Source organism: Erpetoichthys calabaricus, chromosome 7 (assembly GCF_900747795.2).
Source record: "Erpetoichthys calabaricus chromosome 7, fErpCal1.3, whole genome shotgun sequence".
NCBI lineage: Eukaryota > Metazoa > Chordata > Cladistia > Polypteriformes > Polypteridae > Erpetoichthys > Erpetoichthys calabaricus.
In genome coordinates this window covers 82,497,292-82,511,482 of record NC_041400.2, presented here as the reverse complement: position 1 = coordinate 82,511,482, position 14,191 = coordinate 82,497,292, and the positions used below count along the sequence as shown (strand labels likewise).

The following is a 14,191-nucleotide window of genomic DNA, read 5'->3' as shown; positions in this document are numbered from 1 at the left end:
CTTACGGGGTGGGGTGGTGGGCGTGAGGTAAGTAACATATAAAAAAAATATATTTTTGGTTGGAGTATTTCTTTAACATAAACTCTCAAAGTAACCTGACCAAACAGAAATCCCCACAACATAAAATAATAACAAATATATGGTTCATTCAGAAAAGTGTTTAGACCCATTCATGTTTTTGTCATTTTCTTATGTTGAAGTCGTATACTAAAAACATCTGCATTATTTTTTTTCCCTCATCAAACAATACCCAATATCCTAGAATGACAATGTGAAAATAAAATTTTAGACATTTTTGTAAATTTATTAAAAATAAAAAGCTGAAATATCACACTGACTCAAATATTCATACACTTTGCTATGACACTTCAAATGTATAATCAGGTTCATCCCATTTTATTGATTATCGTTGAGATGTTTGTTCACCTTGAAGTCCACCAGTGATTACGTCAGTTGATTGCTCATGATTAGGAAAGACATGCACCTGTCTATATACAGTAAGATCCCACAGTTGATAATATGTTTCAGTGCAAAAACTAAGCTGTGCGTTTGAAGTAAATGGGCAAGGCTATGCAAAATTTCTCAAGTTCCCAAGAACATATCGGTCCCCTAAATTCTTAAGTGGAAAGTGTTTGGAACAACCATGACTCTTTTTAAAGCTGGCTACCCAGCCAAACTGAGCAACCAGAGGAAAAGGGCTTTGGTAAAAAAAAAGGCTACAAAGAGCCTGATGCTCATTCTGGCTGAGCTCCAGAAAACCTGTGTTGAGATGGATGAAATTTCCAGAATTACAACCACCATTACAACAACTCCACTAATCTGGTCTTTATGACAGAATGGGTAAATAGCACATGAAAGCACATGTGGAGTTTGCAAAAATGTACCTTATGGACTCTCAGACTGTGAGAAACAAGATTTTCTGCTCTGATGAGATCAAGATTGGCCTCAGTTCTAGGAGGTTTGTCTGGAGGAAACCAGAGACCACTCTTCACCTGTGCAATACAATTCCAGTGGTGATGCATGATGGTGGCTTGTTTTTCAGTGTCAGTGATGGTGAGGCAAGTCAGGATTGAGGGAAAGCTTAATGAAGCAAAGTACTTAGATATTATAAATGAAAACTCTGGATCACCAAAGGTTCACCTTCCAGTATGTTACTGATAGATGTACTGTATATCACTTGCTTCTCTCTGCATGATACACTTCCAACAGTACCCTTTGGTCAGATATATGATCATCACTCCTTACCCGGTACATCTCCTGATTGCGGAGCAGGGGCATAAATGTCTCCCTGCCACCCAATGCAGCTGGCCTTTGGGTGAAATGTCACCAGCCCAGCTCCTATCCTTCCTCCTGACCCACAGCCACCCACCCTTCTCTGCCTCTTCTGCCAACTCTCTCCTGTCAGCCTCGTTGCACTTGGCGGTCAGCACAGAATACTTGGCCTCTATTTTTTCCTCTTATGAGTGGTTTCTGCTCCCTCCACCATGGAACAGTTAGCTCTATGAAATATACTGCTTTGGTAATAGTTAATAAGGCCTGATCACAAACATAATATGAATATATCCCTGGGGGAACTGGAGTTGAAGCCCATGTTTGACTCTCATCTTCCACTCCTTACAAGGAGTCATGTTCGAGCTTTTGAAGTATTGCCTTCATCTCTTCTCCTGCCTCAAGAACTGGATGTGCTGTCCTGATGATGGTTGCATACCTCTATTTGCCTCCTACCTACTTGTCTTCAGTACTTCAGCCAACTTCTTCAGAACATGGTTGTGTCACCACCTGTACCATGCCTGTGATAACACAGTCTTACAGCCTGTGCGCACGTGTTGGAGCCTTGTGTTTGGGACTTCACAGGAGCAGCCATTTTCTGAACCAAAGCAGTGGTACAAGTTGTGTGGACAAGGTTGTAGGTGGATCTTATTAGAAAGCTGAGCCAGGTTTGTGGGATTTCTCACAGGTGAGACCAACTAACTGACCAATTAGCAATGGATTCCCAAAGGACAATGACCTTAAGCACAAATCATAGACAACACAGGAGTGGCTTAGGGACAAACCTAGCAAAGTTCTTGTGCTGAGCCAGAGCCCAGACTTGAATCCAATCGAACATCCCAGGAGAGACCTGAAAAAATCTGTCCACTGACAGTCTTCATCCAGCTCTTGAGAGGATTTGCAGAGAAATATGGCAGTAAATAGCCAAATCCAGGGGTGTGAATCTTGTTAAGTCATACTCAGGGAGACTCCAGGCCATAATCACTGTCAAAGGGTGCTTCAGCAAAGTCCTGAGTAAAGTCTGAATACTTATGTCAATGTGTTATTTCAGTTTATTTTTAATAAGTTTGTAAACATTTCTAAAATCTTGTTTTTGCTGTTTTTTCTGGCTGCAACGTAGGCTGTAGCATAACAAAGTGTGAAGAAGGTGAGGGGGTCTGAATACTTTCTAAAGGCACTGTATATAAAAGCCCAGCATATTTACAAAAGGCACATCTTCCCTCATAGTCCCACAGAATATTGTACAGCACAGAAGCAAATTAAGGAAAAAGTGCCTTTTTTTCCTAAATATCATGGAGCACACTGCATGTTTTTGTATCCGTGTTTTAGGTATCCTTTATCAGAAACTAGACAAAGAGCCCATTTCAACAACGTAAGATGAAACGGGCACGAGTGGAATAGTAGTAAGTATAAGCACCACAAACCTGATATAGGTGTATTGAATTAATGCATAATTGAATCAGAATGCGTAATTAGGCCTTGAGCTGTAGTCGAAATCGCCTTTCAGGCCTCTAGAGCTTTAATCGAAGTGGCCTTTCTCTTTGAATTTTTGCGGCCGTAAATCCGCCGCCTGCCGCGATGTCGGTCTCATAAGGTTTTTCGGGCAGCTGCGCAGAAGGCGACTGCGCATTCGGCTTCGGACGTTCTCAGAAGGCGACTGTGCATTCGGCTTCGGGCGGACGTGAGTGAGTGAGTGAGGAGGCTGGCGAATTATGTATTAAGATGTTCTCAAATGGAGCAGACATAGGATAATGTCAGTTATTTCAGAACACAAACCAAATTTAACAGGTTCATTATTTGGGATGACACTTCCACTACAAGGCACATTAAGTGTCACCATATTGACTGAGATTGACTCAGTATTGGGCAATCGACACTCTTCAGTTTTAACTAAAGCATATTATGCGAATGGCACAGTCACATTTTTCCACAGGTAAAATCAACTATTATAGCAAAAATATGTGAATTTTTTTAAAATCCTATTTACTTTGGAATGATGGCAGCTTCCTTTAATGTTTGTTTATGCCTATAATTAATATTTCCTGTGTTTTCTAGGTTACCTTCTGGATGGCTCAACCTGGAGAAATCTGTATTAGATTTCATGACAATAACAGTGGGGACAGGGAAACAAAAGAATAAGACATTTCCATGTTCAGAGGCACAACACTATGTGGAGCTACAAGACCATGTTGCAAAGCAAGAGATTTACTGGTGAGTGGGCCCTGTGGTTACATACTTAGATCTGGGAATGATAATAAGTCAGTGTGTAGTTATATTGTTTATGTCTTCTGCTATATCTTCTGAAACTTGCTAGCTTGTAGTCTTTTTACTTTGTTTCAAAATTCACAAAATACCAAAATATTAGTTGAGATGTTTTTGTTAAGTCAGTTTTTATTTCATGTAGTGCTTTTTACAGGGATCAGCATTATGATACTTAAAAGTCAAAACAGTATTCACTACTAAATCTTAAGGTGCCTCAAACTGTATCATATTTACCAGTCATGCTAATTAGTTGACATGTTGAGCGATTAGGTCTATGTGTAAGCAGTAAACTACTTGCCATATAGTGTTGCGTGTGCATACCTGATTTTGGTCAGGGAAAATAACTTGGCAGGAGCTTTGAAGGATTAGGGTTTTGTAGAAGAAAGCTGCTTCTTACCTTTTCATATTTATTATGAGAAAATATTTTTCAAAATATGCACCATTTTACTTAATCTTAACGCTGTGATACTGTTGTCAATATTTTTCTCAATTAACATGTTGGCATTATACAAATATTTTGTTTATTGCACTGTTTTCTGAAAATGATTACATATCTTCTGTAGGCACTAATTTACTTATAGTGCATAGTAACACAAAGCAGTGTAAAAATATCATTTTCGCTTTGTTTATCCTGATGAAAGTCACAGTAGCAACATGTTAGAATGGGCTGACAAAGCAACTTCATAGTAGCTTCTTCCTACAGCACCTGGAAAATTCCCAAGTGATTTCATTTCGGCTGATGGATATACAGTAATTGCTCCAGCATTTAATATGTCTGCACCTAGGCCTTCTCCTAATTGACCATGCCTTACACACCACATGAAGGGTATTCAAACTTCAAGCTCAAACCACCTTAATTGGCTTGCCTTTTTCTTGTGGTTCTACTACAAGTTCTTTCTACTTGTGGCTGAGTTATTCAGCCTATCATAGAGAATGAGCCCACCAGCCCTGAGTGGGAACTTCATTAAAACTGCTTTATGATATCATTCCTTCATTTACAACCTAAAGCGCCTGACCATAAGAAATGAGGATGCAGACCGACTGATAAATTGAAAGTTTACATTTTAACTTTATCTCACCACTGTGGTCCAGTACAATAGCTGCAAAACTGAGGCCACTGCATTTTTTCTTTTTTTATATATTTATTTATTGTATTAAGAAAATAACATTCAAAACAATCAAGTTGAACTTGTACCACAAATAACTTCATGGGCAAAAAAAGAACAAAATAATTCAGTAAGTTTAAAAAGGAAGCAGGAAGAAAAAAGACTAATAGGGAAATAAAGGGGAAAATGTCCTTTTCTCCTGATGTGAATGCTTATTCTAAAATTTTAGTAATTAAATCTTGCCATATTTTAAAAATGTTTTGAATAGATCTCCTAAGCGAGAATTTGATTTTCTCCAGTTTCAAATAATATGGAACATCAGTTACCCACTAACTTAAAAGAGGTGAATTTAGATTCTTTCAGTTAAGCAAAATAAATCTATGTGCTTGCACTGTGGTATAGGCTATTACAATCAAATTGTCCTTCTCCACTGTAAGTCCATTTGGATATTGTGAAGAAGGGGGCTGAACGCACCCCAAGAAGATGCAGTCGCTCCTCCAAAACCCCCTATTAAACGCTGATACAATGGAAACAAATACAGTGGGTACAGAAAGTATTCAGACCCCCTTCAATTTTTCACTCTTTGTTATATTGCAGCCATTTGCTAAAATCATTTAAGTTAATTTTTTTCCTCATTAATGTACACACAGCACCACATATTGACAGACAAAAAAAAGAATTTTTGTAATTGTTGCAGATTTATTAAAAAAGAAAAACTGAAATATCACATGGTCCTAAGTATTCAGACCCTTTGCTCAGTATTTAGTAGAAGCACCCTTTTGAGCTAATACAGCCATGAGTCTTCTTGGGAAAGATGCAACAAGTTTTTCACACCTGGATTTGGGGATCCTCTGCCATTCCTCCTTGCAGATCCTCTCCAGTTCTGTCAGGTTGGATGGTAAACGTTGGTGGACAGCCATTTTTAGGTCTCTCCAGAGATGCTCAATTGGGTTTAAGTCAGAGCCCTGGCTGGGCCATTCAAGAACAGTCACAGAGTTGTTGTGAAGCCACTCCTTCGTTATTTTAGCTGTGTGCTTAGGGTCATTGTCTTGTTGGAAGGTAAACCTTCGTCCCAGTCTGAGGTCCTTAGCACTCTGGAGAAGGTTTTTGTCCAGGATATCCCTGTACTTGGCCGCATTCATCTTTCCCTCGATTGCAACCAGTCGTCCTGTCCCTGCAGCTGAAAAACAGCATGATGCTGCCACCGCCATGCTTCACTGTGGGGACTGTATTGGACAAGTGATGAGCAGTGCCTGGTTGTCTCCACACATACCGCTTAGAATTAAGGCCAAAAAGTTCTATCTTGGTCTCATCAGACCAGAGAATCTTATTTCTCACCATCTCAGAGTCCTTCAGGTGTCTTTTAGCAAACTCCATGTGGTCTGTCATGTGTCTTGCACTGAGGAGAGGCTTCCGACAGGCCACTCTGCCATAAAGCCCTGACTGGTGGAGGGCTTCAGTGATGGTTGACTTTCTACAACTTTCTCCCATCTCCTGACTGCATCTCTGGAGCTCAGCCAAAGTGATGTTTGGGTTCTTCTTTACCTCTCTCACCAAGGCTCTTCTCCCTCAGTAGCTCAGCTTGGCCGGACGGCCAGCTCTAGGAAGGGTTCTGGTCGTCCCAAACGTCTTCCATTTAAGGATTATGAAGGCCACTGTGCTCTTGGGAACCTTAAGTGCAGCAGAAATTTTTTTGTAACCTTGGCCAGATCTGTGCCTTGCCACAATTCTGTCTCTGAGCTCTTCAGGCAGTTCCTTTGACCTCATGATTCTCATTTGCTCTGACATGCATTGTGAGCTGTAAGGTCTTATATAGACAGGTGTGTGGCTTTCCTAATCAAGTCCAATCAGTATAATCAAACACAGCTGGACTCAAATGAAGGTAATCTCAAGGATGATCAGAAGAAATGGAAAGCACCTGAGTTAAATATATGAGTGTCACAGCAAAGGGTCTGAATACTTAGGACCATGTGATATTTCAGTTTTTCTTTTTTAATAAATCTGCAACAATTTCAAAAATTCTTTTTTTTGTCTGTCAATATGGGGTGCTGTGTGTACATTAATGAGGAAAAAAATTAATTTAAATGATTTTAGCAAATGGCTGCAATATAACAAAGAGTGAAAAATTGAAGGGGGTCTGAATACTTTCCGTACCCACTGTATAGTTTTTTTTTTACCTCCTCTTTGCTTCGTTAGCTGCTGGCCTGCTGCTGCTGTGTCGCGTGATATGCTTCTCGCGCAACACTTCATACATTTAAAAGCCTGTACAGCACCTGTCCTTCTTGCTCATTGCTTTGTCTCTCTCTCCTCCACCAGACATCCTCTGCTGCTACTGGGGGTCCCGCTCCCGATGCGCACCCCTATGAAGGAGGAGATGTTTTTCTATTCTTTTAATTGAGAGACAGAACTGTCCCCTCTGTCTATACACGGAGCTCGTTTTACTTCTGAAAGAAGCATATGTTTGTTTGAAGTGTTTGAATAAAGTATCTGTCTCTACAGTCTCCTGTGTTTCTGTGCAATTCTGTGACCCAAGCATGACAATATACACTAAACACACCTCTTACTAGGTTAGGAAGCAAGGTTATTATAGTTAACGAAAACTAAAATCAAAACTGAAACTATTATTAAAAAAACATTTTCGTAAACTGAAATAAAATAATTAACAGAACTTAAATGGAAAACTAAACAAAACTATTAAAGTAGCTGGAAAGACTAACTGAAATAAAATAACTGAAATAAAATAATAATTTACTAAAACTATTTTTAGTTTTCGTTTAGAATGAATATTCTTGCCGTTAGTCTTTAACCCTTATAACTTTAAACTGTAAAACAGAAAGTAATCCACCACGAGCCGCCCACATACATTGAACCAGTGAACAGAGGCTGGTGAAGGATGGTGTTCACACAGCATTTGTGGTGATAGAGTAAGCTGAATACGAGCATGTAAAGCTTGTGAATTAGAAAGCAATTTACTTTGCCGCCTTTCTTCGTGCTTGTTGTATATCAAGATGTAATTTAAAACCCTGAAATCAGAATGTGGTGGTCAAAACCTTTACCATATGGACAGAAAAATCACAAGTGAATAATGTTTCAGTTTACTTCACAGGTGCCTGCGATTTGTTGACAATAATTCACCTGCCAATTCGTACAGGAGAAATCCTTTTTGAAAATAAAACTGCACTGATCGAGAGACTGAGTAGGTCATCGTATAAGATCAGCATATTGTTAATGTGTTTTTGGGTTTATTCATTTACCTTTTTTTAGTTTACATTCACAGCTCAAAATACTTGATATTGTGAAAATAATCCAGTAGCAGAATTGTGTTTTTAAATATATGTCCCCCTTTTTACAGCTTCTCTCTCTCTCTCTCAAAATAGATAGTTGAAATATCATAACATCAGCCATATCATGCATATGTACATATTGCATACCAGGGATTTTTCCTGCCTTGCATCTAAACCTGCTGGGGTAGACTCCAGGTTTTCTGTGATCCTGCTCTGTATAAACAGGTTTAGATCATGGATATATTATTGTTCCTAATCTCAAATGCTGTCTCTGTCGTTTTGTGCCTGTCCATACACCTATTACCTACTCTTGCTCTGCTCATTATACGTTCACTGTTCTTATGCATGGGCTATTCCAGTCTCACTGTTTCTAACCTTGACACTACATGCTTGTTTTTATTGTTTCCCTCAATACAGCTAGGTGGGGTCTGCACAGTGATTCAAGTTTAAGAACCCTGTTCTTCCTAAGCCCCCATGATTTTCATGATCACACCAGTCAGAACACAGTAAACTCTGTTTTCTGATCTTTCCAGTCCTGCAGGTGGCAACATTCTGTCTATAAATTTTATGTACCTGAGACGGAATCAGAGATCAGTATGGCTGGTAGATAAATAACAAAGTGCAGTATGGGAGATTTTTGAATGCAATATTGAAGGCATTTATTATAAGCACATTGTTTTGTGTGCTGTAGACATTTAAGAGTAAAAAACCCACAAACCTTAAAACTCACCTAAATTTCATTACAAATTGGCCCATTCTGGGCAATAAAAGGAAAAGAAGAAAAGTGTCGAAGTCAACGCACATTTGTTCAGCACAAATGACAGAAAATATTTTAAAAAAGGTAAAATTGTATAAAATTATTCATACTCAGTATCTGGTTTTGATTATGCTTGTTTTAATTAGACAAAAACAAAATCAGATAGTAAACCATGTAGTAGTAAGCTTCCACAAACATTAAACTATTATATCCAGAACCATCAAGTGTACAGTTCTGATTGATTCATAATTACTAAAACTAAAACTGAAACTAATAGAAATAAAAATAAAATAGAAATTTTTTTGTGAAATAAAAACTAAATTAAAAGTGAAAATATATGATGAAGAAAAATGAAAACTAAACTGAACTTCCAAGTAAGGTCAGAAAAAATATAGAAATAAAAACTAATATATTAAAGCAGAACTATAATAACCTTGGTTAGGAGTGATTGTAACAACAAGGCTGTTTGATAAAAAATCAAAGTTTGAGTGCAATGATTGCTGAAATGATTGTTTTGCTTACCAATACATGTCAAACTTAACCTTTGTGGTAGATGGCCAGAACTTTTACCTGGCCGGGATGCTTTCATGAAGGACGGACCAGGGCAGAGAACAGCCCCCCTGAGTTGCAGCGGTGCCTCAGATTTGCACAGAGCTCCATGGGAGATGGAGTTCAACACAGCCGCCAGAGGGTGCTGCAGGGACTGGAGCTCTACTTTTTTGGGCTCCCACCTCACCTGGAAGTGTTTCCGGACCACGCTAACAGGTCAACAGAAGAACACATTGGTGCAGGGTAAAAGAAGCCCACTGCCACTGTTCCAGAATCCAGAGTCAAAAGGTGGAGGACCAAGCTTGCTGCAGCAGAAGTGGAGGCAGAGAACAAAGAGAGAGAGAAGAGAAGGCAAAGACAAAGTGCTTGTTGCTTTACTATTGTGCTTATTTGTGCATTGTACTGTGCTGGAAGGTGGGAAATGGTTGAAAAGCGTTTCCCACAAGAAAATAAAAAAATGTGTGCTGCTGAACTTGTCTCCTGTGTCTATCTTTGTCGGGTTTGGCCCTGCAGGCCACACTTTCTGAATTGTATGAATTTTGTGCAAAGAAATCCAACAGCCTCTCTGCAGCTTTGCTACCATTCTCTGCAGAGTCTATCCAACATAAGCAGTGGAATGATGACTCTTTGAAGCATGCACAGTTGTCTTCATAAACAGGCAGCCTACTGATAGCTCCACAGTCCTCATGCCTCACTTCTTTCTTGACAATGATCTTTTGTACCAGGTGATAAATTACCTGGGTAAGACACTTAGCCAACTCCTCTTCCCGCAGTTCCCACAAATCTGTGAGATCTGTGATCTGGCTCATGCCTACCTGCTAGGGGAACACTTGTGCACAGAAAAAACCCTGGAGCAGATTACTGCCGATTTTATTGTCCCAGTGTGCACAAGGAAATGTGTTGCTTTTGCAGGTCCTGTCCAGAGTATCAGTTGGACCACACACCCCTTGTCCTGCTTCCACTCATTGATACTCCCTTTGAGCAGATTGGAAAGGAAATCATTGGCACACTTGATCCTTCTGCCTGGGAGAATAAATATATTCCAATCCTGATGGATTATGTTACCCAGTACCCAGAGGATATATACGTATACCTGAAGAAGGTAATCCGGGCAGATGGAAGATACTGGGACCAGTTACTACCACTAATCTTGTCTGCATTCCTGGAGGCGCCACAAGCTTCAACTGTGTTTTCTCCCTTTGAGTTGCTATATGGCCGGCAGCACATAGGTTTGCTCGATCTGATCCAAGAGGGATGGGAGGAAGAACCAGCCCCTCCCTCTCATAAGATACTGGATTGCATCGGTGGACTGTGCAAACGGTTTGCGCAGCTCTGCCACTTTGTGAAGGAACATCTTCATGGTGCACAGCAGACACAGCCCCAGCTGTACAACAGTGGCTTCCGCCTTCGAGAGTTCCTTACGGGTGACAGGGTTATGGTCCTAATTCCCACATCCCACTCTAAGCTCCTGGCACACTGGCAGGGGTCCTATGAAGTTTGAGAGTGTAAGGGGCTTATGGACTATCTGGTCTACCAACCCAGCCGACGTCCGAGAGAGCTTGTGTACCACATCAACCTCCTGAAACCATGGACTGATCATTATCCCAGGATCACAGTGGTCACTCCCACTCTGTTGGCTGCTAGACAGCTAAACCTTGGGGATACCCTTAGCCTCTGGTAGAGTAATGAGTTGGGAGCTGTCTTTGCCTCCGTCACTGTGCTCTTGGTGCTCAGGTTAGGCCATACGTTGTAGTTTGCAAATGGCCATATTGCCTCCCGGAGGCAAATAAGGCGGAGGTTGTGTTAGAAATATGTCAGATGCTGGAGCACTGAGTAATTGAGGATAGTCACAGCCTCTGATTCAGTCTGATCGGGTTAGTCCCAAAGCCGAACGAAGGTTGGTCCTTTTGCAGTGACTTCAGTCCGGCTAAACCAGGTCTTTCAATTCGACGCCTATCCCATGCCCAGTGTGGACGACCTCTTAGAACATCTGGGTAATGCTTGGTATCTGCCCTCCCTTGACGTAACAAAGAGCTACTTGCAAATCCCCCTGACAGATGCAAAGAAAAAAACTGCGTTCAGCACCCCTTGCGGTCACTGGCAGTATCGTGTCTTACCCTTCGGGCTACATGCAGCCCCACCGAACTTCAGACATCTGGTGGACAGACTGGTATGGCCCCATAATGTATATATTGCTGTTTATCTGGATGACATGGGCTGAACACATATGCCATGTTTCGTATGTCCTCCAAACCATCTGCAATGCCGGCCTCCGGATCATCCCCCAAAAAATGCTATTTCGGGCTGACCGAGGCTAAATATCTAGGGTACTTAGTGAACATTACAAACTCCAGTGCTCCAAACTTGCTGCCATATGCGTCTTGCCCTGACTGCAAACCAAGAGACAGGTACAGGCCTTTTCAGATTAGCAGGCTACAATTCTCCACTTCTTGAAAAGGGCCACACCTCTCACAACCACTGACAAAGAAGAAGGCATCCAATATGGTGACATAGGATCCCCTTAACTGAAGCCTCATTTACAGGCAGGTTTAAGCTGAAAGGGGGGTGGGTGGGGCATGACATGCACGCGTGTCAGAGGACCTCCTCATGGGTTCAGTCGAGGTATGTGATAATATGCCAGGGCGATCGGCGGCTCAGCCACTAGCATTGTCGTCTTCTTCTCTCTCTGCAGCTCAGAGAAACTGCCCACCTCAGGCACTTAGCCCAGCCCCTTCTGGCATGGTCATGTATTGAAGCAGAGAGCTTCTGTTGTTTTTTGCCCATGTGGCTAATTTTCTTTTGGCCTTAAAGGTGCATTTTGAGTTTGGACTTCATACAGTTAAACAGGACGACCCAGTTTCAGTGTTGTCCTCCTGTCATTTATGCACTCAGCCACTATATATATATATATATATATATATATATATATATATATGGTGTTATATTAAAATGATATCTGTGTAGACTTTATGCATGCTTTTGTTTTTTGCTTAACCTGTGCAGTACTCTGCAATTCCTATTATATGGGTTGCTATTCAGTATAATTTTTTTTATTGTTTTTTACTTTATGTTTGTGTTGTTTTTAGATTTTTCTAATATAAGCACTATTTTATCATTATTTAAATTAAGTCTTGAATGTCATTCTTTTTTATGATCACCCATCATAAACTAAAGCAGTATGAGTGAAAATTAACATTGTTTTCTAATGATATATCCCAGTAGAAACATGTAAAGTGAAAACAGTAAAGGTCCCAGTACTGAACCTTTCGGGACACCATATCTCATTTCTTTGTATAATGATGGAGTACTGTCAGTACATTTCTGTACGTACTGGAATCGATTTGGTAAATTATAACTAAATCAGGCAAGGACATTTGCCTGTAAGACCAACATCATTTTCCAGGCTGTGCAGTAAAGCAGAGTGGTCAATAGTGTCAAACGCTGCACTTAAGTCTAACAACATAATTACATTTGATATTATTTCATAAGAAGATATCAGAATGTAGTTTACAACACACGTTAGTGCTGTTTCTGTACTATGACCAGTGTGGAGGCCAGACAGGAATTTCTCAAATAAATTGTGATATTAGTTGATATTAATAGGATATTAATTGTAGCTTACTAAAGAGATTAATGGAAACAACAGTTAAGGAAAACAGGTCTTATTTTTTTTTACTTAAAACTGAAGTAAAATAACAAAAAACATTAAAATGACCACAGTATTACAGAGATCAAACCAGTGCAAATATGAGTAAGCCATTTCAAAGTGGTCTACAGGATTTACACATCAAACTGCACTAAGACCAAAAAAACTGTCTTAATGAGAGCATTTTAAACAGACACTTAACCTTAATGTCAACAAGATATGAATCCAAAGGAAATAAAATTCTAATCATAATTGAACTACATGGTATGAACATTATAGTCTGGATGAACATAAACTGCTTTGCTATAAGGTGAATTATGCAGCATACAAGTGAGAACAAAAATCTAACATATTACACTGTAGTGTAAAAATCCAAGGTTCTGTTAAATACTGCACAGACTCATTCAAACTTCTTTTAATGCACTTCAGTCACAGAGATCCCTTTAAATACTGCATAACATACTCAAAGTCACTTAAACTGTCTTTTAACACATTTAAACTCATTCAAGTTTTATTTTTTCTAGTATTCACTATTTAAAGCATTTACACACTCCTTTCTCTCATGCTTACATTTACTTTCTCTTAATTCTCTGAACATTAAGATATCTATCTGCTCACACACAGTATTTGGAAACAAATCAATGCACAAAAAGAAACTGAAAAAATAAACTGTGAAGACTACTTTACCTTTATACTCCACTCACACTCACATTACCGATCAAGACAAACAAACACCCGACAACCTCTAATGATGCAACCCCTGATTGCTGCTAGTGAACACAGCGGCAAGATCTACTGAAATACGCTCAGCTCCACACGGTGCTGGTCTCCCAGTCAAGGAAACTGTGCTGGAAAACTGAGTCTGTGATAACATGGAAGAAATTTAACCACTAGGAAACCACACACCAAGAAAGCATTCCCAGGAAATCCTGCATAGATGCAGAGTGAACATACAAACTCTTACACAGAAAATATTCAGACATTTATTTTTTATTGCCAAGCAGTAGTGCTAATCACTGTGCCACCATACTACTCCTTAATAATTCTCATGTTGGAACTATCCATCCATCCATCCATTTTCCAACCCGCTGAATCCGAACACAGGGTCACGGGGGTCTGCTGGAGCCAATCCCAGCCAACACAGGGCACAAGGCAGGAACCAATCCCGGGCAGGGTGCCAACCCACCGCAGGACACACACAAACACACCAAGCATACACTAGGGCCAATTTAGAATTGCCAACCACCTAACCAGCATGTCTTTGGACTGTGGGAGGAAACCGGAGTGCCCGGTAGAAATCCACGCAGACACGGGGAGA

General features: G+C 40.2%; 1 protein-coding gene across 1 annotated transcript in view; it reads left to right on the top strand.

Annotated features, from left to right (window-relative positions):
- The window catches only part of rusc2 (RUN and SH3 domain containing 2), a 329,699-nt gene that overhangs the window by 303,747 nt on the left and 11,761 nt on the right, over positions 1 to 14,191 (top strand). The window contains exon 12 of the mRNA XM_051929450.1: positions 3,325 to 3,480. Within this exon, the coding sequence (XP_051785410.1) occupies positions 3,325 to 3,480 (156 nt within the window). The remainder of the gene's footprint in view (positions 1 to 3,324; positions 3,481 to 14,191) is intronic.